The sequence below is a fragment of the Macaca thibetana genome, chromosome 12, assembly GCF_024542745.1.
Source record: "Macaca thibetana thibetana isolate TM-01 chromosome 12, ASM2454274v1, whole genome shotgun sequence".
Lineage (NCBI taxonomy): Eukaryota > Metazoa > Chordata > Mammalia > Primates > Cercopithecidae > Macaca > Macaca thibetana.
The window spans coordinates 106,273,885-106,300,165 of NC_065589.1; the positions used below are offsets into that span (position 1 = coordinate 106,273,885).

The 26,281-nt window shown below is 35.7% G+C and overlaps 2 protein-coding genes across 2 annotated transcripts in view; one reads left to right on the forward strand and one right to left on the reverse strand.

Moving 5' to 3' along the window:
* The window catches only part of THSD7B (thrombospondin type 1 domain containing 7B), a 790,054-nt gene that overhangs the window by 599,771 nt on the left and 164,002 nt on the right, over nucleotides 1-26,281 (reverse strand). The window contains exon 2 of the mRNA XM_050750933.1: nucleotides 12,893-13,703. Coding sequence (XP_050606890.1) covers nucleotides 12,893-13,703 — 811 coding nt within the window. The remainder of the gene's footprint in view (nucleotides 1-12,892; nucleotides 13,704-26,281) is intronic.
* DARS1 (aspartyl-tRNA synthetase 1) overlaps nucleotides 1-26,281 on the forward strand; it is a 1,211,452-nt gene that overhangs the window by 18,973 nt on the left and 1,166,198 nt on the right. The window lies entirely within an intron of this gene.

Consider the following 26,281-nt stretch of genomic DNA (forward strand, 5'->3'; position numbering starts at 1 on the left):
AGGAGTAGAGGACATGGGATGAGTGACACTCCTCTAACTATGCATATATTTTATTTTTAGAAACATGTTAATGTTCAATATGTACAAAAATAAAATTAAATCAATATGGATGTGGAGGGGGAAATAAAAATCTATAACTGGAAAATAATCCTCCATTCCCACCAACACAACAACAACAAAACAACTATATATATATTTCCACAGATATATATGTTATATATAGTTATATATATGTTTTATATGTATGGTTATATATTTTATATGTAATATACATTTACAGTAGAAATCATATAAATATATACATTTCTACTATTTTCAAAGAACAAATTATGAAAAATATTTGTGTTGTTTGGGGACTTATTTTTATTTATGTTTAAGGAGGAATAGGAATGTAAAATGTAAATCTCCTTTAACAGTAGATACAAAAAACAAGGGAACAATAAGGAGTGAGCTTTAGAGATGACGGCTTTTTAAAAAATCGTCTTAAAATGTATTATCCTTCAGTCAGTCCTTAATGAGGAAGTCACAGTGCATTCATTTAACAAAAGCGGTCTGAGAATTGAAAGATGGTTAACATGTACCAAATAATCATAGCTCTTAAAAGGATGCCCAAACCAAATGTTCCTCTCTATCAAAGTAAAAGTAAAACCCATTGATCTGATTTTTATTCACCCAAACAATAAGTATGCATCACTTTCCGCTTTATATAAACAGTCTTCCTAGTCTATAGCTCAGATATTTTAATTCAGATGTACTTTTACTCCAAAAAAATAAAAAGGAAACAAGGTGAAACAAAAACAAAAACAGAAGAGAGAAGACTATTTCATTTCACAAGTTAAGGTATTATAAAAAGTCAATAATAGCATCACTGATATATGAGAAAGAATGATGAACAGACTATATGACAGCTATTTTTAAATGTAATAATGGAACCTCAGAGAAACTCCTGTCAAAATAAAAGAGAAAAATTAGGACGTGCACTGAGACAAGTAAAAGCAAAAGATCTTTAAGCACAAGAAGCAAATCAATGATGAGAGAGCAGAGTAGCAGCAAGAATAATACAACTGCCTACCACATTGCAAATATAACTGTGAAAAGAAAATCGCTTGAGGCGATTATCAAAAGTCAGAGCAATCAATGAGATAGCTAGTAAAGGGCATTAATTAAAGCTCTGTCATGTCCTAGCTTGATAAAGCGACTTTCAGAAAGTCACAAACACGAGTTTATATTATAGAAGTAAAGACAAGCTCTTCCTATTCCAAATGACATAATAACCAACAGGAGCCATAATCAAAACAGAGGAAATAGAATACCATTTGTCCCTACAGTTTCACAGATACTACCAAAAGGAAGCAGATCCAAAATTAGACATATGAACAGAGTAAAAGGAATCTGTACTTTAGAACAAATTATAATAATTTTAGGGAAATCTATAGTTCATCCTAGAAGTCAGTAAGTGTACACAGGTATTAATGATTTTCTGAAAGCATCAAATACACAAAAAAGTCACTTTTCAGAAATAAATTTGAGACTTTTAGCAAAAAATCCTGGTAGAGTATGCCAACGTAGTTCATCAAGTTGGACAGAAATGAGACAGCAATGTCAACTATGTGATCACATAACTGTCAAGAGTTAACATTTTTGTTTTAGGCAATGAAAGTTACAGATGTAGAAATGTCCTCATCTAACATGATATTTTCCTAAAACCTAATTATTTTATGATAGTATATGAGTCATTTCATAGTCCTTTGAAGACTAAATGAGAGTTACAGGTTTCATGACATGATAATTTAAAGAAAAATGGTTTGGTTCAATATGCTGTCTAGAACTCAAAAGAGATAATGGTGACTTCTGGTTTCCATTCTGGCATGTAAGGAACTTCAAAGTTGTCACTCTTTTCCTCACAATAAGGAAAAAGCTAAACAATCTGAAAATCAATAACTCTTCTTAGATCCATCAGAGAATCAAAGTCATAGAGAAAATGGCTGCCTACAAAATAGGAGAAGCATATACAAAGAATCACAACATAGTAGAGAAAAACCAGGAGAAGAAACCACTACTAGAACCAGGACCAGAGTAGAAAACTTAAACTATGATTGACGACTTACTGGAGGCTCAGTGTCTATAATCTTTACAGTTAAAAACTTTAAGGGAGCCCAGTTCTAGTGGGAACCCTATACTTCTGTGAATATACCTTCAGCAGCCCTGCCAGGTTCTCACAGTGAAGATAAGAAATAATTTTCTTCATGTTTCAGCAGGGGAAAAGTAAAAGTAGGCATTTTGAAAGACACCAAGAGAATTCTGTTTTTCTTAATTCTGCCCTCACAGGAAGCTATCTTACGAAAAGCCTAACAAACTAGGGTTTTACCAGACTCTGATATAAAAGAAGGCATATACCCTTCTAGCCTTCTTGTCTTACCTAAGTTGGGAGTGAAAAATGGGAAGAGACTGAGAAGAATTTGTGAAGGTCAGTCTGGAAACAGGCTTAATAAAATATTAGAACCTAATCATGGGACAAAAGACTCTTTCCCTGACTCCTGAAACTTAACAATCATGAATAGGGCTCCTGAATAATATTAGGGGGTTACAATGGAAAAAAGAATTGCCTGTTTCAGACCTTATTTAGAAACAAGTCTCTAAGAAAACCCAAAAACAACAGAAAAGAAAAAAATACAACAGAAAACGAACAAAAACAAGGATACCAAAGGAGATTTTTAGCCCCTGACACCTGCAACTATAGCAAACACAGTGTAACTCCAAGTCAGGTAAACATAACAACCTCACACTAAAGGTCTAATTACCTCTGTTCTATTTCCCCGGTACATCATGTCCAGCTTTCAAGAAAATATTACACAGCACACTAAAAGACAAAAGGAGTGGTTTGAAAAGCTAAAGTAAGCATCCAAATGAGATTCAGATATGGCAGAGATTTTAGCATTATCAGACTGGAAATGTAACACAACTATGAATAACATACTAAACGTTCTAGTGAAAAAGTAGACAATATGCAAGAACAGATGGGTATTATAAGCAGTGAGATGGAAACCCTAAGAAAGAATCAAAAGAAAATGACATAAATCAAAAACATTGTAAAGTACTAAAAAGTACCTTTGATAGGCTCATCAACAGACTGGATGGAGTCTAGGAAATCCGTGAGCTTGAAGAAATGTCAATAGCAACTTCTAAAACTGAAATTCAAAGAGGATTAAAAGAGATTGAAAAGCGTATCCAAAAACTATGGTAGGACTACAAATGATGTAACTACACATAATAGAAATATCAGTAGGAAAATAAAGGGAGAAAGTAACAGAAGAGATGTTTAAAGTACTAATGGCTAAGAATTTTCCAAAATTTATGGCAGACACCAAATCATAGATCCCAGTAGCTGAGGGAAAATTAAGCAAGGTAAATACCAAAAATATCTACATCCAAGCATACAATATTTGAACTGAAGAACATCAAAGACAAAGAAAAAAATTCTTTCAAGAAGTCAGAGGGGGAAAGACACACCTTACCTATAGAGAAGGAAGGACAGAATTACATTAGACGTCTGCTCACAAACTATGCAAGCAAGAAGATTATGTACTATCGAAAGTAAAAACCGGGCCAGATGCAGTGGCTCACGCCTGTAATCCCAGCACTTTGGGAGGCCGAGGCAGGCAGATTATTTGAAGTCAGGAGCTTGAGGCCAGCCTGACCAACATGGTGAAACCCCGTCTCTACTAAAAATACAAAAAAATTAGCCAAGCGTGGTGGCCCATTCCTATAGTCCCAGCTACTCAGAAGGCTGAGGCAGGAGAATTCCTTGAACCTGGGAGACAGAAGTTGCAGTGAGCCGAGATCATGCCACTGCACTCCAGCCTGGGAGACAGAGCCAAACTCCATCTCAAAAAAAAAAAAAGTAAAAACTCACCAACCTAAATCTATATCCAATGAAATTATACTTCAAAAATGAAGGAGAAATAAAGATTTTCTCATATAAAAATTGAGGAATAGACTTGCTTGAAAAAAAATGTTTTAAAAAAAGCTTCAGAGAGAAGGAAAATTATATAGGTTAGAAACTCAGATCTAGAAAAACAAAAACTGACAATTGGAAAAGGAATTAAGGAATAAAATGTCATTTATTTTTTATATGCAAATTGATCTAACAAATATAATAATCTGTTCAAATAATAGCAACAATGTATTTGGTGATTATAGTTTATAAATATGTGAAATAAATTACAGCTATGATGTAAGGGACAGGAGACAGCAATTCAGAATACTCTGTTATAGGATACTTATGCTGCCCGTAAAGTGTATATAGTGTTATTTAAAAGTGGGCTTTGGTTAGTTGTAAATGTATATTGCAAAATTCTAAGAAAATCACTAAAAAATGTTTAAGATATGTATAACTGATATGCTAAGAAAGAAGAAAAAAAATCAAACAACATAAAATGTTCCATTAAAATCAGAGAGGACAGAGGAAGAGAGGAAATAAACAAAACAAAAACTGGAAGCCTTTCCTCTAAGATCTTGAAAACAACAAGAATGCCCACTGCCACAACTACTATTTAACATAGTACTGAAAATCCTAGAGCAATCAGACAAGAGAAAAAATAAAGGACAACCGAATTGGAAAGGAAGAAGTCAAATTATCCGTGTTTGCAGATAACATAATCTTATATTTGGAAAAACCAAAACAGTCCACAAAAATCATTAAAACTGATAAAAAAAATTCAGTAAAGTTACAGGATACAAAATCAACATATAAAAATCCGTAGCATTTTATATGACAATAGCTAACAATCTTAAAAAGAAATAAAAAAGTAATCCCACTTACAATTGCTACAAATAAAATAAAATACATAGGAATAAACTTAACCAAATAAGTGAAAGATCTCCACAACATAAACTATAAAACACCAAAGCAGAAAATTGAAGAGGGCACAAAAAATGGAAAAATAATCCTTGTTCATGGATTGGAAGAGTGAATATTGTTAAAATGTCTCTATTACCCAAAGTAATCTATAGATTTAGTGCAATCCCTATGAAAATACCAATGACATTTTTCACAGAAATAGCAAAAACAATCCTAAAACTCATATGGAACCATAAAAGACCCAGAATAGGCAAAGCTATCCTGAAAAAACAACAACAACAACAACAACAACAACAACAACAACTGGAGGAATCACATTACCTGACTTCAAATTATACTACATAACTATAGTAAACAAAACAGTATGATACTGCCATAAAAGCAGACATATACACCATTAGAACAGAATAGAGAACCCAGAAATAAACCCAAACATCTACAATGATTTCATTTTTGACAAAGGTATCAAGAACATACACTGAGGAAAGGACGGTCTCTTCAATAAATTGTGCTGGGAAAACTGGATATCCCTAGGCAGAAGAATGAAACTAGACCCCTATATCTCACCATACAAAAAAACAAATAAAAATGGATTAAAGAATTAAACCCAAGACCTCAAACTATGAAATGATTGCAAAAAATCACTGAGGAAACTCTTCAACACATTGAAATGGGCAAAGATTCTTGAGTAATACCCTATAAACACAGGCAATCAAAGAGAAAATGGACAAATTATATCACATCAAGTTAAACAGCCTCTGTATAGCAAAGGAAACAATCAACAAACTGATGAAAAAATCCACAGGATAAAAGAAAATTTTTGCAAACTACCCGTCTAATAAGGGATTAATAACCAGATTACATAAGAAGCTCAAACAACTCAACAGGAAAAAAATATAATAATATGATTTAAAAATAAGCAAAATATCTTAATAGACATTTCTCAAAAGAATACACAGAAATGACAAACAGGCATATGAAAAGGTACTCAGCATCGCTGATCATCAGAGAAAAGTAAATCAAAATTAAAATAAGATATCATCCATCCCAGTTAAAATGAGTTTTATACAAATGACAAGCAATAACAAATGCTGGCGAGGATGTGGAGAAAAGGGAATCACTGTACACTGTTGGTTGGAACATAGTACAACCACTATGGAGAACAGTTTAGAGGCTCCTCGAAAAACTAAAAATAGAGCTACCATACTATCTAGCAATCCCACTGCTATGTACAGACAGAAAAGAAAGGAAATCAGTACATAAAAGAGATAGCTGCACTCCTATATTTACTGTAGCACTGTCCACAAAAGTCAAGATTTAGAAGCAACCCAAGTGTCCATCAACAAATGAATGAATAAAGAAAATGTGGTACATATACACAATGGAGTACTAGTCAGTTATAAAAAACAATGAGATCCTGTCATTTGCACCAACATGGATGGAACTGGAAGTCATTAAGTTAAATGGCCAGGCACAGAAAGACAAGCTCTGCATGTTCTCACTTATCTGTGACAACAAAAAATTAAAACAATTGAACTCATGGAGCTAGAGAGTAGAGGCTGGTTTCCAGAGGCTGGGAAGAGTAGTGGTGACTGCGGGAAATGAAGATGATTAATGGGTACACAGTAACAGAAAGAATGAATACAACCTAGTATTTGCTAGCAAAACAGAGTGATATAGTAAAAAATAATTTAATTGTACATTTTAAAATAGCTAAAAGAGTATAATTGAACTGTTTATAACACAAAGGATAAATGCTTGCAGTGATAAATACTCCATTTACCCTGATATGATTACAATGCACTGCATGCTAGTATCAAAATCTCATGCAACCCATAAATATATAATATACCTACTATGCACCTACAAAAGCTAAAAATTAAATAAAAATAATAAATTAAAATTAAAAAGGAGCAAAGAACAAGGACAATAAATGAAAAATAATGACCTCAGTAAATATTAATACAATTGTATTAATGCTTACTTTAAGCATAAATGGTCTAAATACACTAATTAAAAGACTCTCAGACTGGATAATAAACAGCATCCAATTATATGTCATCTACAAGACAGATGAATACATTTTTTGTCAGTAAGCATAGATATACTGTGCTAGCATTAATCAAAAAAAGTTGGAGTATGTATCATAATTCCAGACAATGGAGAATTTACATCAAAGAAAATTGTCAGGGATTAAGGGGGTGTGGGCATTACATAATAATAAAGAGATTATTTCTCCAATAAGATATAGCAATCATTAATATGTATTATTTAACAATAGAGTGTCAAAATCTGTAAGGCGAAGTCTGCTATAACTGCAAATAGACAAATTTTGTATTGTTTTTGGAGACTTCAACACTCCTCTCTAGTAGTTGACAGATCCATCAGGAATAACATCAGTAAGAACATAGTTGAACTGAACAGCACCATCAATCAACTGGATATAATTGACATTTATAGAATATTTTATCCAACTACAGCAGAGTACACACATTTTTCTTGAGTTCACATAAAATATTCAAGATAGGCCATATTTCTGGGCCATGAAACACACCTTAACAAATCTAAAAGAATAGAAATCATACAACATATGCTCCCAGGACACAATGGAATTAAACTAAAATTAATAACAAAATAGAGAACCCGAAAATATATGGAGATTAAACAAGACACTCTTAAATAACACATGGATCAAGAAAATCTCAAGAGAAATGCAAAAATATTTAGAACTACATGAAAATAATGCAAATTATCAAAATTTGTGGAACAAAGAGAAAGGGCTTGAGGAAACTGAATGCATCTAATAGTAAAGAAGAGAAATCTCAAATGAGTAACCTAAGTTTCCACCTTAGGAAACTAGAAAAAGAAGAGCAATTAAATCTAAAGTAAGCAGAAGAAAAGAAATAATAAAATCAGAATCAAAATCAATGAAATTAGAAAAAAAATCAATAGAAAAAAATCAACAAAACCAAAAGTTGGTTTTTTGAAAGCACTGATAAAATTAATAAACCTCTAGCCAGGTTAGGAAAAAAAGAGAGAGGACACAAATTATTAATACTGGAAACATAAGAAGGGTAATATTAATAATCCCATAGTTATTAAAAGGAAAAATGGATATTATGAACAACTCTATGTCCCTAAATTTGATAACCTAGATGAAATGAGCCAATTCCTTGAAAGACAAAATCTAGCAAAACCCACAAAGAGAAATCAATGATATGAATAGTCCTAAATCTGTTAAAGAAATTAAACCCGTATTTAGTAACTTTCCAAATCAGAAAGCCAGAGTTCCAGAGGGTTCACTACCAAACATTCAAGAAAAAATTATACCAATTCTCAACAATTTCTTTCAGAAAATGAAAACATTTTCAAAAATACTTTCCAATTCATTCAATGAGGGCAGCATTACCCTAACACCACAACAAAGACATTACAAGTAAGGACAATAAAGATCAACATTTCTCATAAACATACATGAAATAATCCTCAATAAAATACTAGCAAGTCAAATCCAACACTATATAAAAGGAATTTACGTTGCAACTAAGTGGGATTTATTCCACATATACAAAGCTGGTTCAACATTTGAAAATCAGCTAATGTAATCCATAACATAAATAGGCTAATGAACAAAATCATATAATCATATCAGTAGATGCAGAAAAAGTATTTAACAAAATCTAATGCTTATTTATAAGGAAAATTCTCAGAAAACTAAGAATGAAGGGGAACTTCCTTGACTTGATCAAAAACACCTACAAAAAAACCTATAGTTAACAAAACACTTAACAGAGCATAGATTTCTTTCACAGTACAAAAAAAGAGTATCCTCTCTCATCACTCCTGTACAATATTGCAGTGGAAGCCTTGGCTAATGAAGACAAGAAAATAAAATAAACAAAACATACTCAAATTGGAAAGAAAGCTATATATATATATATATATATATATATATATTTTTTTTTTTTTTTTTTTTTTTTTTTTTTTTTTGCAGATGACATGCTTATTCATGTAGGTAATCCCAAAAAGTCAACTACTACAGTAATGAAAATTTCGGAATAATAAGTGAGTATAACAAAGTTGTAGGATACAAGGTTAATATAAAAAGTTAACTGCTTTCTTGTTATACCAGTAATACGCAATTGGAATATGAAATTAAAAACACAATACCATTTATGTTAGCATCAAAAAAGTTAAATTAATATAAATCTGACACAAAATGTACAAGTTATATATTTTTGAAAACCCTCCAAAACCCTGACAAAATAAACAAGATTTAAATAAATGGAGAGATAACCTATGTACCAGAATAGGATGACTCAGTATTATCAAGATAATTAGTTCTTCCCAAATTGATCTTACATTATATGCAATCCCAGTCAAAATCTTGGAAAGTTATTTTGTGGATATCAAAAAGTAGTTCCAAGGTTTATATGAAAAAGCAAAAGATTCAGAGAAGCCAACACATAAGAAGAAAAAATTAGGAAGACTGACACCTCTCTGCTTTACGATTTACTATAAAACTACATTACTTATAACACTGTGTTACTAACAAATAATAGATAGTAAAATGGAATAAAAATTGAAGGCATAGACTCATACCAACATAGTCAACCGATCTTTGTCAAAAAAGCATAGGAAACTCAATAGAGAAAAGATATTCTTTACAATAAATGGTGCTGGAACAACTGAACATATAATAACCTTTTTTAAAAAGAATGCAGACATAGGCCCTATACCTTTCATCAAAAAACCTCAAAATGAATCACAGACCTAAATATAATAAACAAAATTATGCAACTCATAGAAGAAAGTATAAGAGAAAAGCTTAGTTGACTTTGGGTTTAGTGATACTTTTAAACAACACCAAAAAAATGATCCTTAAAAAAATATTGAGAAGTTGGACTTCATTAAAATTAAAAATATTTTCTCTGTGAACAATACTGTCAAGAAAATGAAAACACAAATCATAGACTGTCAAAAATATTTGCAAAACACATGTATGATAAAGGACTGGTATTCAAAATATGCAAATAACTTTTAAAATTCAACAATAAGAGAACGTTTGCTCAAAAAAAAACCCTCAATTAAAAAATACACAAAACATCTGAATAGATACCTTATCAAAGAATACATACAGATGGCAAGCAAGTGTATGAAAAGATGTTCAGCATCACATGTCATTAAGGAATTGCAATTTAAAACAACGAGATACCATTACACACCTATTCGAATGGCAAAACTCCAAAATGCTGACAACAACTGCTGGTGATATGACACAACAGAACTTCCACTAATTGCTGGTGGCAATGAAAAGTGGCACAACCATTCTGGAAGACAGCTAGGTAGTTTCTTACAAAACTAAACATACTCTTGCTATATCATACAGTAATTGCACTACTTTATATTAACCCAAGTGATTTGAAAATCTGTGTTCACACACACAAAAAAATACACACATAAACTTTTACAGAAGCTTTACTCAAAATTGCCAAAACTTGATAGCAACCAAGATGTACTTCAATAGGTGAATGAACAAACTATAGTACCACAAAATGGAATATTATTCAGTGATAAAAAGAAATAAGCTACCAAGTCACAAACGGACATGGAGCAAACAAACGCATATTGCAAAGTGAAATAAGTCAACGAGAAAAAGCTACATATATAATTCTAACTGTACAACATTTTTTAAAAAGGCAAAACTAAGGAGACAGTCAGTAAAATGATCAGTAGTTGCCAGGGGTTCTCAGGGAGAGAGGGAAGGATCAGTAAATACAGCACAAGGGATACTTAGGGGAGTAAAACTATTCTGTATAGTACTGTAATGGTGGATCCATGTCATTATTCATTTGTCAAACCTATAGAATGTACAATACAAAGGGTGAATCCCAATGTAAACTATAGTTTTTAATAGTAATGTATCAATATTAGATCATCAATTATAACAAATGTACCTGCTGCACACTGAATTGTGTTCCTCCAAAATTCAAATGTTGAAACTCTAACCTGCATTTTGAACATGGGAACTTTCTAATGTAATCACGTCATTAGAGTGGAGCCCTTGTGATGGGATTAGTGCCCTTATAATAAGAGACACAGAGTGCTCTCCTTTTTCTCTCTCTCCAACCATGTGAGGACACAGCAAGAAGATGGCCATCTTTAAGTCAATAAGACAACCTTCATCAAGAACTAAATGAAGACACACCTTGAATTTGGACTTTCCAGCCTCCAGAACTGTGGAAATAAATTTCTCATTTAAATTCCCAAATTATGGTATTTATTTTTATAATAGTTAGTCTTAGTCAATTCAGCTGCTATAACAAAGTACCAGAGGCTGGATGGCTTAAAAAACAACCGAAATCTATTTCTCATAGTTCTAGAGGCTGGAAGTCTGAGACCAGGGCACCAGCATAGTCACATTCTGGTGGGGTCTCTCTTCTGCCTTGCAGACTGCTGACTTCACATTGTACCCTCAAATAGCAGAGAGAGAGTGAGAGGAAGCTCTCATGGCACACTAATCCCTTCTATGAGAACTGCATCATCACGACATAATTAACTCCCAAAGGCCCCATGCCTCCTAAAAACATCACACTCAAGGTTAGAATTTCAATACATAAATGTGGGGAGGGGAACACAATTTGAACTGTGTTATGCACTCAATGTTTGTGTATGTAACTGTAAAATGCTTGTTTACAAAACTATCACACAAATGCAAGATGTTAATAACAGGTAAAAACTATATATTGGAGACAGTGAGGGAGTATACAGGAACTCTCAGTACTTTCATTTTTTTTGAAAATGTAAAAATTGATCTGAAAATAGTCTATTAAAAAAGAAAAACATTGCAAAGATGTGCAAACAAAATGAAAAGATTCTATGTAATGCTCACTTCAGCAATACAGTATGGAGTATTAAGAAAACAATGTATTTACACAATCCCACACACATTCAAACAAATTGCATGAATCATTTGCTTAATCTGGGCTTCAAAGAAGTAGGCAATAAAAAGCTGCAAATCATTCTTCAATGGACTTGCCAATTTCATATGGCATAAATCAGAATGAAGCATTAAGGATAAAATACACTCATTTGGGAAGTCAAATGGACAAAAAAAAAATCATCACATTTGTTCATAAACAACAGTGGTAGTCTTCGGGGTATCTCCGGGCTGGCTGTAGATCCCAAGAAGGCAGCAACTGATGAGAATGATTAATTCTAAAGACAAGCATTATGTTGTCTGGTAATTTAAGTACTATTGAAAGGTACCTTAATTTGAAAGAAACTTAGTAATACACCAGTGCTTCATTTAAGAGTCCCTGGGGGGAAATTAAGCAAATATTACTTTCAATATATTTCTAGGAGTTTATGTCATGATGTTTTAGACTACAATTTAAAATAAAACAAGCATAAATTTTCAACCTAAGCTATTGCTTTTAATAGTTTATGTCTTCCACAGTAGGTCATTCTAATTACGGCTTGCACAGGTTAACATCTTTATCAAAATAATGTCAAAGAAAGCACTCTTGGAACAACTTTTTGGTATTATTGCTAGTATAAAAAATGTACAACACAGATGTCAAAGAATGTTGATAATGGTGAAAACAAAAGTAAACAAAAACAAAATTTTAAAGCACAAATGTTTTGAAAAACAAAAATATTTACATAATTCATATCCCAAATTTGAAACTGAACTTGATTTTTTATCATTATGAGAAGCCTCTCAGTCTTCTATTACTGTAATAATGGCAGATCTATTTTCATACCGGTTACTGTCTTGATAAAATGTAGAAATACGTGACTTACCCTATACATATAATTGCACTACTAATCACACAAGAATGCTAGAATACAGCTTGGTCTAAACTATACAATTTCGAAAACTTCCCAGTGAAATTAAAAATTTCTTACACGAAACTTCTAAAAACCCAAATTATAAAGCTGATTGCCATTTTCCCTAAGAAGCTTTATAAAATTGTATAAAATAAAATATTTTAGGTGAATCAAATACAAGCATCAAAGGTCTCCTACCTTAACATAGCATTTTGTCCATCACTTCTTGTACACCAAACCTGCCGGGTTTGATAACCTATCTCTATTGCCCAAGACTTCGAATGATGATGTGCTTTGTAACTTTGATGTTTAAAGGCGACTCGCTCATTTGAATCAGAGTTAAAATCCAGAACAGTTCTTCCACTTGGATTAATTTCTTTAAGATGAGGCAGTCTGCATTTACTCCATGGTCCAACCTTAAGGCTAAATGTATATTCCTCTTTCCCAAGAGGACAGGAAGTGGGAGCTTCACAGGCTCTTGACTCAGTCAAATTTGGACACTGCAAACCGCCAAAGAGAGGAGGAGCTATGACCGCGCGAGTTCTATGCTGCAATTTCTTCCCACATCCCTCGCTACAGTTGGACCATGGTAGGAACTCAGATACCACACAATCCCGGGGACAAGGAATGAGACAAGCTTGTTCTGTAGGAGGCTGAGGGGCAAAGTGTTCACATATTTCATTTGCAACCATAGTTCGGTTCAACTTCTGAATGCAGCGCACCGTCCGGTGCTGCAGTCCATGCTGAGCTGTCACACACTCTGCAGTCCGAGGCTTGACTTCGCTGTGAGCGTAAGGAACGAGGACACAGTGGTGCCAGTCAGAAACCTCCCACTGAAAGAGGTCACTGTGCCAGTCACAGACTCGGAAACAACTTCTTTCCTTTGGAGGCCTGTTGCTCTCACCACAGTTAGACAGGTGACTTGTCCACCCTTCAACATGAAAACACCACACTGCCCGACTCTGGACTCCTCCGGGACCACAGTCTCCTGTACACCTTCCCCAGGGACCTACAGGCAGAAAACCAAGGATGTTAATTACTCAGAGATTACATTCAGCAATTCACAGAGAAGTAGAAGTCAATTAACACACTTTCCAACACAACCAGTATAAAATTATGAATTTTGGTGGAACAGAGACAATATAATTTAGTGGTGAAGAATGTGGACACTCTTGTTGAAATAAGCATTCCATCAGTAACGTAAACTTGGATGAATTATTTCAACTTTCTAAGCCTTAGAAAGTTCCTCACCTATATAAGGTAGAAGATAATAAAAGCACTGACTTGTAGAAATGTTCTGAAGATAAATGATATAATGTGTCAAGCAGACAATACAAATTTAACAAATGATTTGTACCATTATAACTACTATGTTCCAAAGCCTATACATCTAACTCAATATTAATACTTTCCACTGAGGTGGTGTTTCAGCTAAAAGAAAAGCCCTAAAGCCAGGATTTTAATAAAGTAGAATTTTTCATATTTCCAGTCCTTCAGCTCATACTCTAAGAAGCTCAGAAAAGAGATATGTTTAACATTGCAAGTTGCCAAAGTATCCTATTTTCATTTTCAAAATAATCGCCCTCAGTTTTGGTTAGTACTTGCAGAGTGAATTGCATGAAAATAACAATGGGGTGCAGGGGAAAGATGAGGTAGTAAGAGAAGCAGCAGCACTGAATTGTCTGTGGAAATTCTGCCCCTAGAATCCTTGAAGTGTACCCATTTTGATTTCTGATAGGTACTGACTCCAGGTAAAGTTTCCAACATTAGCTTGTAACATGCCAGATCTTGTAATTAACTAATTCATTTGTGTAGGAAAGAGTCCAAGAAATGGACATATGAGGGAGCTGCCCATTCATGTTTATCATATTTTTTGCATCTGATCTACAGACATACCAGCAGGCCTTATCCAGAAAGTTGATCATATCTCTTTTCACAAGGACAGTAAGTAATCACATTTTGTGTCAACAGCAATGAAAAAAAGTTTCCTCCCTTTCATTTGTTTAAATATGTAATCTGAACCTGTTGGTGGGAGTGTAAATTAGTTCAAACCATTGTGAAAGACAGTGTGGTGATTCCTCAAGGATCTAGAACCAGAAATACCATTCAACCCAGCAATCCCATTACTGGGTATATACCCAAAGGATTATAAATCATTCTACTATAAAGACACATGCACACGTATGTTTATTGCAGCACTATTTACAATAGCAAAGACTTAGAACCCACCCAAATGCCCATCAATTATAGGCTGGATAAAGAAAATGTGGCACATACACACCATGGAATATTATGCAGCCATAAAAAAGAATGAGTTCATGTCCTTCGCAGGGACATGGATGAAGCTGGAAACCATCATCCTTCAGCAAACAAACACAGGAATAGAAAATCAAACACCACATGTTCTCACTCATAAGTGAGAGTTGAACAACGAGAACACATGGACACAGGGAGGGGAATATCACACACCAGGGACTGTTGGGGTGTGGGGGGCAAGGGTGGGGAGAGCATTAAGACAAATGCCTAATGCATGCAGGGCTTAAAACCTAGATGACAGGTTGATAGGTGCAGCAAACCACCATGGCACATGTATACCTATGTAACAAACTTGCATGTTCAGCACATGTATCCCGTAACTTAAAATTTTTTTTAAAAAAAGTTTTATCAGCTTAACTAGGTAAGTTCGTCCCTGTATCAGGATTGTGATGATCATAAGGCATTTCAGACCCTAAGAGGCATATTAATATACACAAGCTCTCTCTCTTTCCCTGAATCTGACCAGCTGCCCCAAATGATGTTTAGTTACTCCATGAAAAATATTTTCATTAGCATCCACTACATTTGTACAAATAGTAGACATGTATGTAGTCACATGCATTTAGGAAGAAACATATACATCCCCAGAGAAGCAAGTTATCTGCATTTGGGGCCACACACTAAAATGAGGATCTGTCACTGTAGTAGGACAAAAGGGTGTGCTTCTAATGCACCTGGTCATCTTAGTTCTCCCTCACATCCCTGTTCTAGCCATATACACCTGGCATTCTTGGCAATAGTGTGTTAGGTTACAGTGTCAATGTCTTCCGCCACTTCATGAGAGAAAACATAGAAAACATACTAGAGACTTCTCTTGCTGAAACAGGACAGGTTTCACTGGAGCAGGTCAGCTTTCATTACCAAAATGCCCCTGAGTTTGCCCACTACCTTCCTCCAGCCTGTTATCCCAGCACAGACTGCTCACAGTATAGAGAACATGCATTGAAAACGGTGATCTTAGCACAGGCTGACTTAATCAGCCACCGGCAATTCTGGTGATGTGTTCTTAGATTACTCACAATTTTTTACTTTGCAAATTGAGATGTTTCTTGTTACTTGAAAGTGAGTGGGAGGCTTTCTCTGTCCTAATGTTCTAGAGAAGTTTCAGTTTAAGTATTCTATTCATTGTCTATCATGTCAGACTATTCATAAAAATTTTTATTGTTGCCCCCAAATTCCCACAGTTACTCAATAAGGGAATATTTCAAAATATATACAAACACGGCAAACTTTAAAATCTAAAGTTAGTCTTGAATGATATAAAACAGTTATTGGATAAAGTTAAAGGAATTTGTTTTTGTTTTTGTTTTTGTACAGCACTGTGGATTTTTAAATAATGACTGTCAGTTCATCTCTGTTTGTTTAGGTGTTAAGCACACACAATTTTCCACTCAGGATTTTTTTTGCATGGATTAATGAAAGTAAGATCAGAAAACTTGAGCTATTTCTGATCAATCTTCAAAAGTTAATATTACACTTAATTCATTTAGAATATCTTGCCAAATGACTCGTCTTTACTTTCAAAGCATTTGACTATGACATTCTCTTATTATTTTTTTATTGTAAGTTTTCCACTTTTAAAATAAGCTAACACTTTTTTGGTTATTTGCAATTATTACTATTTTAAACTTTAGAAATTATTATTCTTCCCTTAGATTTCATCTCCTCTTTCTTTACAGAATTTTACCAAATAATTGCTTAGCCTTTTGGCTAAGATCAAATGCAGAATTTTATCAAACAGCAAAATTTTTCGACATCATTGGAGAACAAAGTATAACTATTAAGTAATTAAAATTGCTATCATTGAAGATGTTTCTTAGCTTAGCCAGGATCTCCTATGTGGATACGAGTTAATCCAATATTAACTCATATCCAATATTAACTCTAAAAATTAACCAAAGGAATATTAAGCGATATTAATTTTGGATATGAGTTAATTCAATATTATGTTATATATGTCAATATTCCTTTGAGTATGAGTAGAACAGGTAATAAAGGCAGTATGTAAACAATTACTCCCCACTCCTTGGCCTGGAATTTAGGATAGTGGCTCTTGTAAAGTGAGACACATGCATGTTAATAAGCGTTGGCCAGGACATTTAGAAAGGCAGAGTCAAGGCCGGGCGCGCTGGCTCAAGCCTGTAATCCCAGAACTTTGGGAGGCCGAGACGGGCGGATCACGAGGTCAGGAGATCGAGACCATCCTGGCTAACACGGTGAAACCCGGTCTCTACTAAAAAAATACAAAAAACTAGCCGGGCGAGGTGGCGGTGGGCGCCTGTAGTCCCAGCTACTCGGGAGGATGAGGCAGGAGAATGGCGTGAACCCGGGAGGCGGAGCTTGCAGTGAGCTGAGATCCGGCCACTGCGCTCCAGCCCGGGCGACAGAGCGAGACTCCGTCTCAAAAAAAAAAAAAAAAAAAAAAAAAAAAAAAAAAAGGCAGAGTCCAGCTAGAATAGTTTCTCCGTATATTAAAGCAAACTTTGAGGACAGCCAAAAAAACGTCTAAATAACAAGCAAGTGCAAACTGAATTGTGTACATGTGGAATAAATGAAAATCAAATTACGAACAAGACATATGAGATGAAGACAAGACCTTTCCGCAATTGACCTATAGCTATTTGCATTTCTCAGGCATGGAGAGGAAATGTGCTCCATGATTTATTCCGTTGTATTTGGCTATGAACTTTCAATACATACATAAGTGAAAATCACACAGCCCTGAGTGGTTTTGCCATTTCAAAAAAACATGCATATTGAAGTAAAATGTGACTGGCAGTTTGAGAAATCTTACATCTCTTGTCCAAGTTCACAAATAGAAGAAGTAATTAAAAATGTAAGCAGTTGCATGAAGAAGAATATTACCTTTAAATTTACCACATACAAAATAACCTTGCTTTTATTACGAAATATTTACGTATTACATATTAACAGTATTCACAAATAATCTAAAGAAATACATAAGATACCATGTTTTTAAATATCAAGAATTTTATATGCCTAGTGAACAAAAACAGACACCAAGTAATAAAAATAAAACAAAATTTAGAACAATTTGAATATTAAAAGTTTGACTACTGATGTAATGTAGCTCTAAACTATTAATAAAACTCATGCTGGTTGCTTTATCAGAAAATATTTCAATGATGTAATGGGACAGTAGTTCTGTATCTGTTTACCTGGACAAACGTTATGTAAAGAGTCATGTATCTGCAACTTACCACCCTTTTTGTGAGAGGAATATAGTTGCTGTTGAATAATCTAAGTATTTTAAGCCACATCACACATTAACACATTAACATTTTGGCCTAGAAGTGAATTCTTTGGACTTGGAAGGGTAGCATTGATGAAATCTCAGATCACTTTCAAATTTAAGGCTCTGTGATTTCTCTTTTTTTCTGCCTGTGTTTTTGCAGGAAATGCAAATATGTGAATGCTGTAATGTAATATTCCTCTAGAATCAGAAAAGTGTTGGCAAATTTTATCATCTTAAATAAGTTACCCTTAACTGGATTAGTTTAGAAGCATGCTTCATTCAACCTAAATCATCACATTTAAGAAAGCATGTTGGATGCCTGAATTTTAGGTGTGGTGTTCAATAAAATGCCTGAAACAAACGAAAAAGGAGGTTCTAGAGGACAGAGAAAATAAACACTCTCCATAGCTCTTGCACAGTACTGGCCACGATTTGAAATGGCAACCCTAATTTTTTTTTTTTTTTTTTTTTTTTTTTTTTTTTTTGAGACGGAGTCTCGCTCTGTAGCCCAGGCTGGAGTGCAGTGGCCGGATCTCAGCTCACTGCAAGCTCCGCCTCCCGGGTTCACGCCATTCTCCTGCCTCAGCCTCCCAAGTAGCTGGGACTACAGGCGCCCGCCACCTCGCCCGGCTAGTTTTTTGTATTTTTTAGTAGAGACGGGGTTTCACCGTGTCAGCCAGGATGGTCTCGATCTCCTGACCTCGTGATCCGCCCGTCTCGGCCTCCCAAAGTGCTGGGATTACAGGCTTGAGCCACCGCGCCCGGCCGGCAACCCTAATTTAATACTATGCATGCAATAGGAAGAGATGTTTGCTTTATTTTTCATTTTTCCCTGTCAAAGCTTTTATTATCCTGATGTTGCTTTATTTTTAACTTGGGCAAGGGGTGTGGGGAGATGACATGAATAATGATGCAGAGTTTTAGCAACTTAAGCAAACTATTTGTGAATAATTACTAAATCAAAGCACTCATAAACCTCAGAATTACAAAATCGGATTTAAAACAACTTGACTTACCTATAAGATGCTTCACTTCCAATAAGTGAATGTAGTGACTTTTACTTCTCAAAAAGCTACTGCATCAACTACAGAATAATTAAAATAATACCTATCTTATATGGCGGACATTTATCTAAGAAAGTTCACTTTCTAAAATACGTCTAAGATCTCAAGCAATGGGAAAAAGTGGCAACTGAACATTCATTCATTATAACAGCAATTATTCATTCTCTACTACTTGACAAGTAGTGTATTAGATTCTGGGAATACAAAAATAAATAAGGCATTAGATATCTGTTAATGCTGTACACTAAGTGTAATGCCAATTTACTCCTGAAGCGGATGTTTGGTCCTTCCTTTAGGCCTATTTACACTTACTTTATACACAGTATTAACAATCTCAATGCTTTTGTTTCCCAGATCTCACTAGATCTATAGCAGCAAGCCTGAAGCTGAGAGTCAGCCCTGGAGGCAGGCTCACTGATGGAAACAGGAAGGGATGAGAGTTTCCAAGTCTATATTTCTAAATCAATCATGATCATCAATAACTTCCACTAGCAGAGGATGCACAAAGCCACTCAATACTTTCTAGACTAGCAACGAAAACCTGCTCATCAGATATATCCATTACTGAGTCACGCATCAGATAATACTAAAATATATATATACACACACACACACACACACACACACACACACACAAACATACGAGAATTTAAATGAGAGGAAACTTAAGCTCTATTGCATTTCATTTAAAAAATTCCATTGCACTTTTTGCAACAACAACAAAAAATTCAGTTATACCAAAATCATAAAAAAAAAAAAAAATCATGGTACATTCATGGCCTGAATATGTGTGCTAAAGTATTCCCATAAATCTCATTAGAAAAATTCAACAGCAAAAGTTGAAAGCTAACATATACAACTTCATTTTCACACAAATATTTACTTGCAAAGGCAGTTCATGATTCCATAGCAGACTACCTCAGAGCATTTGGATGGAATATTTATACCTCAAGTAAGCCTAAGCTTTGTTGCTAATGTTCCCAGCTCTTTCCGTATGATTCTGTTTTTGTTTGGCACTAATAGCACATTTCATCTTTGTGGACAGATGCCTCTGACTGAAAAGCAAAATGCCTCTGTTACTTACTTTTGATTACAAATTATTAGTCGCCAGTGTCTAGAACATCCATTAGAAGTAGCTCGACAGCAAAGCAGATTAGACATGTATTTGAACCACTCATCAGCTAATGCAAACATCACGGAGACAGAAAACCACCTTTTAAAAATTGTTTATCAATATTTCTGGTTTGAATGCTACTTTCTAAAAATTCTAAAGCCTAAAAAAGACTCTCAAACTTCATATATTTCACAGCAATCTGACACAAGTAGGTCTTTTAGGATCACTAAAACCTGCCTCCTGCTAACCTCCTAGAATGTAGGAGTGGCAAGGGAATCTTACAGCCCAGAGTTTTTGCAGGAAAAAGTAAAGCCTAGACAAATTCAGTGACTTGCCCAAGGTCACACAATCATTTGGAGCAAAAATGGGGCTGGCAATTTTATTTACACACACCCCATCCAGTGATTTGTAACACTGTATCATACTGGTTTCTATCAGAACAGTTCTAAGACTGGAAGGGAAGAATAAGGGCTCCATAAACGTTGCAATCTAAGGGGTGGGTGAGGGAAGAGAGGCCAAAAACCAGAATAAACAAGTGGAAATTACATTATAAACCTGTATAACACAAACAACAAATTGCTTGTTAATGCTGAGATTTTTCGCCCTCCTAGACTGTCACCTGGAGCAGACAGCTGCTCCCAGGGTCCCTTCACTATTTGTTACGTGAAATGAGATCCTTCTTGCCTTTGTTTGCTTAAGAACACCAGCCTCATCATCGCTGGCCATCAGAGAAATGCAAATCGAAACCACAATGAGATACCATCTCACACCAGTTAGAATGGCAATCATTAAAAAGTCAGGGAACAACAGGTGCTGGAGAGGATGTGGAGATATAGGAACACTTTTACACTGTTGGTGGGATTGTAAACTAGTTCAACCATTATGGAAAACAGTATGGCAATTCCTCAAGGATCTAGAACTAGAAGTACCATATGACCCAGCCATCCCATTACTGGGTATATACCCAAAGGATTATAAATCATGCTGCTATAAAGACACATGCTCACGTATGTTTATTGCGGCACTGTTAACAATAGCAAAGACTTGGAATCAACCCAAATGTCCATCAATGACAGACTGGATTAAGAAAATGTGGCACATATACACCATGGAATACTATGCAGCCATAAAAAAGGATGAGTTTGAGTCCTTTGTAGGGACATGGATGCAGCTGGAAACCATCATTCTCAGCAAACTATTGCAAGAACAGAAAACCAAACACCGCATGTTCTCACTCATAGGTGGGAACTGAACAATGAGATCACTTGGATTCGGGAAGGGGAACATCACACACCGAGGGATTGCACTGGGAGTTATACCTGATATAAATGACGAGTTGATGGGTGCAGCACACCAACATGGCACAAGTATACATATGTAACAAACCTGCATGTTATGCACATGTACCCTAGAACTTAAAGTATAATAATAATTAAAAAAAAAAAAAAAAAAACCACACCAGCCAACCTACTGCTCAAGTACATCCAGCAAGATTCAGGGGTTTAGCACAGGAACGAACCCTTAGACACCAATCAGAAATGATGTGTCCCTAGAATAACAATTACAATAATAGTAACAGGCAATGTTTATTATTTTTGTTTTTGTTTTTTTGAACACGTACCATCATCTGCCCAATACTATATGTACCTTATTGACATTGTTCTGCTTTGCAATTGAGGACACCAATGCATGAGATCAAAGAATCTGCACAAGGTAAACAGCTCAGGTGCCCTCTCCAGTTCTATCTTATTCTAAACCTTTTTCACAACAATTGCAATGTAATTATTTTTAGCAATGATATCCCTTGAGCAAATGGGGCTTGCAAAGCCAATGGGTAAAACGTATTTAGAAGGGAGTCTGTTTTGAGTGCAGCCGGTATGAGGGGCCGAAGGCCCTACCACCCGTCTTCTGCCAAAAGCCCCTGCCTCCGTCTTGTCCAGTTCAATGGCCTGGTTTGAGCGATGGCCTCGAAACTCTTGGGGCTCTGCTACCTGTCAAAAGATATTTATTAGGTGTTTTCATCCCATAAATATGGCTTCACTCAACTTTGACTTTACTTACAATAAATGCTTCAACTAAGCCCTTTGGATTCCCTGGAGAGGTGGAAGAAAATCATTTACTTGGCTGTTTTGCATCAGTTAAGTGGAAATGGCAATAAAGAGTAAGTCAGAAACACAGACCAGCTGAATCCCACACAACGTTCTCCTGAAGGACTTTCTCCTTGAGCTTAGAGACAGCCCAGGCATTGACTTCACTCAAGAGGACCAGATATCTGTTTGCTTTATACTACACAGAAAGCAAACTAGAAGATGTGCTCAGGAGGCTGAAAACTTTAAGCTGTGCCCCTAATCAAAAAAATGAGAATAAAGTTCTGTTTACCCAGTGAATGATCAATACATGTTGAGCTTGATAAAGGAGGCTTTCTTTTATGTTGTCTACTAGAGGTCAAGGCAAGGTAGTAACGTTGGGACTATGCACACAAGTTTAAAAATACATAAAACAAAAGGGCAGAGAGCATGCAAATATTTCATTTACCATTAAGCAACTCAAGAATTAATATTGCCTGAGATAAAAATTGCACAAGAGCATACCCAAGAAAATATTTTCCCTAACTTCAAGAACCAACCACTGTAAGAGATAAATGGAGTAAATCTGTACCTGAACCCATATCTCTTTCTAGTAGCAGATATTCATACGATATACAAGTGAGAGCAAAGTACTGGCTGCATTTGGTGGACAGAACATTTAGTGCATCTCACTTCTTTTTCAACAGAATAATTTTTTGTTTTGAAACAGCAATTTTAAGACTATGTGAGACTCTACTCTTGTCTGTAAAATAATTTTCAAGCTAGCATATTTTTTTTAAAAGTCTGAGAATAGCAGTAACATTGTAACTGAGTAGTTTACCTTCAAAATGCATTATAAAACTTCTCTTTTCTCCTTTCTTCCCAGTGAACATATAACCTTGAAACAAACTGTTCTCACTCATAAGTGCGAACTGAACAACGAGAACACATGGACACAGGGAGGGGAACATCACACACCAGGGCCTGTTGCGGGGCTGGGGGCAAAGGGAGGGGTAGCATTAGGAGAAATACCTAATGTAGATGACAGCTTCATGAGTGCAGCAAACTACCATGGCATGTGTATGCCTATGTAATAAACATGCACATTCTGCACATGTATCCCAGAACTTAAAGTATAAGAAAAAATAAATAAATAACTGTAGAGACCTTCTTCCTTAGTCTTAAAATACAGTCTTGAGACACTCTAAAACTCCACTCCCTTCCCTTTCCCACCATGTACTCCTTTGCCCCATGCACATTTATCTAGCTGTATGCTTGTTATCCAGTTATGTGTTTACTTAGAAGTTCCAGGGACTAATCTTGAGACAGACCAAGCCTGGAGACTTAGCTGCAAAATTCCAGAGATTACCTCAAAGCAACAAGCTGGCGTTGTTGAGATGATGCCAGCCGCGCTCCTGGTGGACCACGGCTTGAGATGGCCACTGGAACAAGACACATGGACCTTGTATTCAGCACCCCTCCTGCATGGCTCCCATTCCAAATTCTCTTTTTTAGCTCCTCTTCCTAGTTTAAAATTAGAAGCAGTTTCTGGAGGCATAAGCCAGTCACTTCTCCACAGCTAGCTTTAGAAATAAAGTCACTTTCCCTTCACTGTGCTGCATCTTCGTTATTGGCTTTTCAAACAGTGAACACCTGAGCCTGTGCTCGGTTACAACATGGCATAATCACAATATTGTTTTCTATTGAGAATCAACTAAAACACCTATATACCCAGTAGAGTCAAATGGGTATGCCTGAAGACTTTCAGGAAGATTTACAAAGACCAGATTCAATCACCCACCAGCTCTGTCTCCTAAACATGATTTCAATCTGCCCCAGTTTCTTCATCCCATTCCACCACCAGCTGCAACCTTGGTGCAGACCATTGCTTTCTCTTGCATGGATGAAAGGAGCGTCCTCCCATTCTGCCTTCAAGAATCCACTACTCCACCCTACTCCATCCCTGCTATCAATTCCTTTTCCCTATTGTGGTCCTATATCTTTTAATAATTCAAATTTGTACTCCTTTGGGTGTAGCATGTCATTCTGTATGTAATTTTCATGTGAAAACTCATCAACAGCTTCCTGTTCCTTTCAAAATAAAGAAAAACAATATTATTAACATAACATAAAAGTGCCTGCTTGATCAGGGCCATCATACTCCTTAGTGTCCTGATTTCCTGGCCCAGCCACCTCCACTCACTTCTCTCTCATCACATTGGCCACCATTTGGTTCCCCCAATAAGCCAAGCTCCTTCCAATACCTGGGCAGTCATATGGACTGTCTTTTTTATTTTATTTTATTTTATTTTATTTTTTGAGATGGAGTTTCACTCTTGTCACCCAGGCTGCAGTACAGTGGCATGATTTTGGCTAACTGAAACCTCTGCCTCCCAGGTTCAAATGATTCTCCTGCCTCAGCTTCCTGTGTAGTTGAAATTACAAGTGCCCCCCACCATGCCCAGCTAATTTTTGTATTTTTATTAGAGATGGGGTTTCGCCATGTTGGCCAGGCTGGTCTCGAACTCTCGACCTCAGGTGATCTGCCTGCCTTGCCTTCCCAAAGTGCTGGGATTATAGTCGTGAGCCACCATACCTGGCTGGGTCTCTTAAACCAAATTACATGCACTGCCTGCTACAGCCCAGTAACATTCATTCCCACTCACCCTTTAGATCTCAAGGCATACCTGTAGAGAACTCTTCCCTCTGCTCTGATAGTACTCTATTCTCCTACAAAGCATTCACTCTTGAAATTACAAATCTAATTGTAGAATTCACTGTTTAATACTTGTCTCTCTCACTTGACTCTAAACTCCATGAAGGTAGAAACATTTTCCCCCTATTAACTACTCTATAACCTGTAGTAGCCCAGCACTAGGCATACAGTTAGGGTCTAATTAATATTGCACATTACTGAAGCTAGAACTAATAGCATCATAGGAAGCAGAATCATGTCAAGTGTAGTTAGGTGTAATGTCAACACTGGAAACTCACAACACACAACACAATGGGTTGATGATTTTTCCAAAATGAAAAAAAAAAAGAGTTGAAGACAAAAAGCCTCTTCTCTGTGTTTCCTTAGTTTATGATTATAGGTAGAAGCCTATATTCTATTGGGTACCTAATAATGATGCCCAATAGAATTTTTAAATACTGTTTTTTCACAAGTCCTTTTGCAATGCCTGTTATTCTTTATTGCAACTCTATATACCCCTTCTTTCCAGTCTCCATAAAGCCCATGGAATTCAGTGATGGGGTGCCCAGTCTTCTCAAGGCTAGCATGGTAATGTACTAAAGTGCCCAAGACTACAGAAATACCTTTGATCTTAAGTGTAGACCTAATGAGAATGATGCAGGAATCTCACTCAACAAGTAAAATACTATTATCATTTTTCTTGAAGAATGTAAATAAATGAGAATTGCATTTCAGATTCTATTATACCGGCTTACTACAGTAGTTCCTACTTATCTGCGGCTTCACTTTTTGTGGTTTTAGTTACCTATGGTCAACTGCAGTTCCCAAATACAAAATGGAAAATTCCAGAGATAATTCATAAGTTTGAATAATATGATGAGGTCTCACTTTGTCCTGCTTCTGTTTCTGCTTGGGGATGTGAATCCTTCCTTTGTCAGGTGTATCCACACTGCAGATGCTGCCTCCTCACCAGTCACTTAGTAGCCATCTGGGTTCTAAGATTGAACGTTGAAGTATGGCAGTGCTTGTGTACAAGTAATCCTTATTTTACTCATAATGGCCTCAAAGTGCAAGAG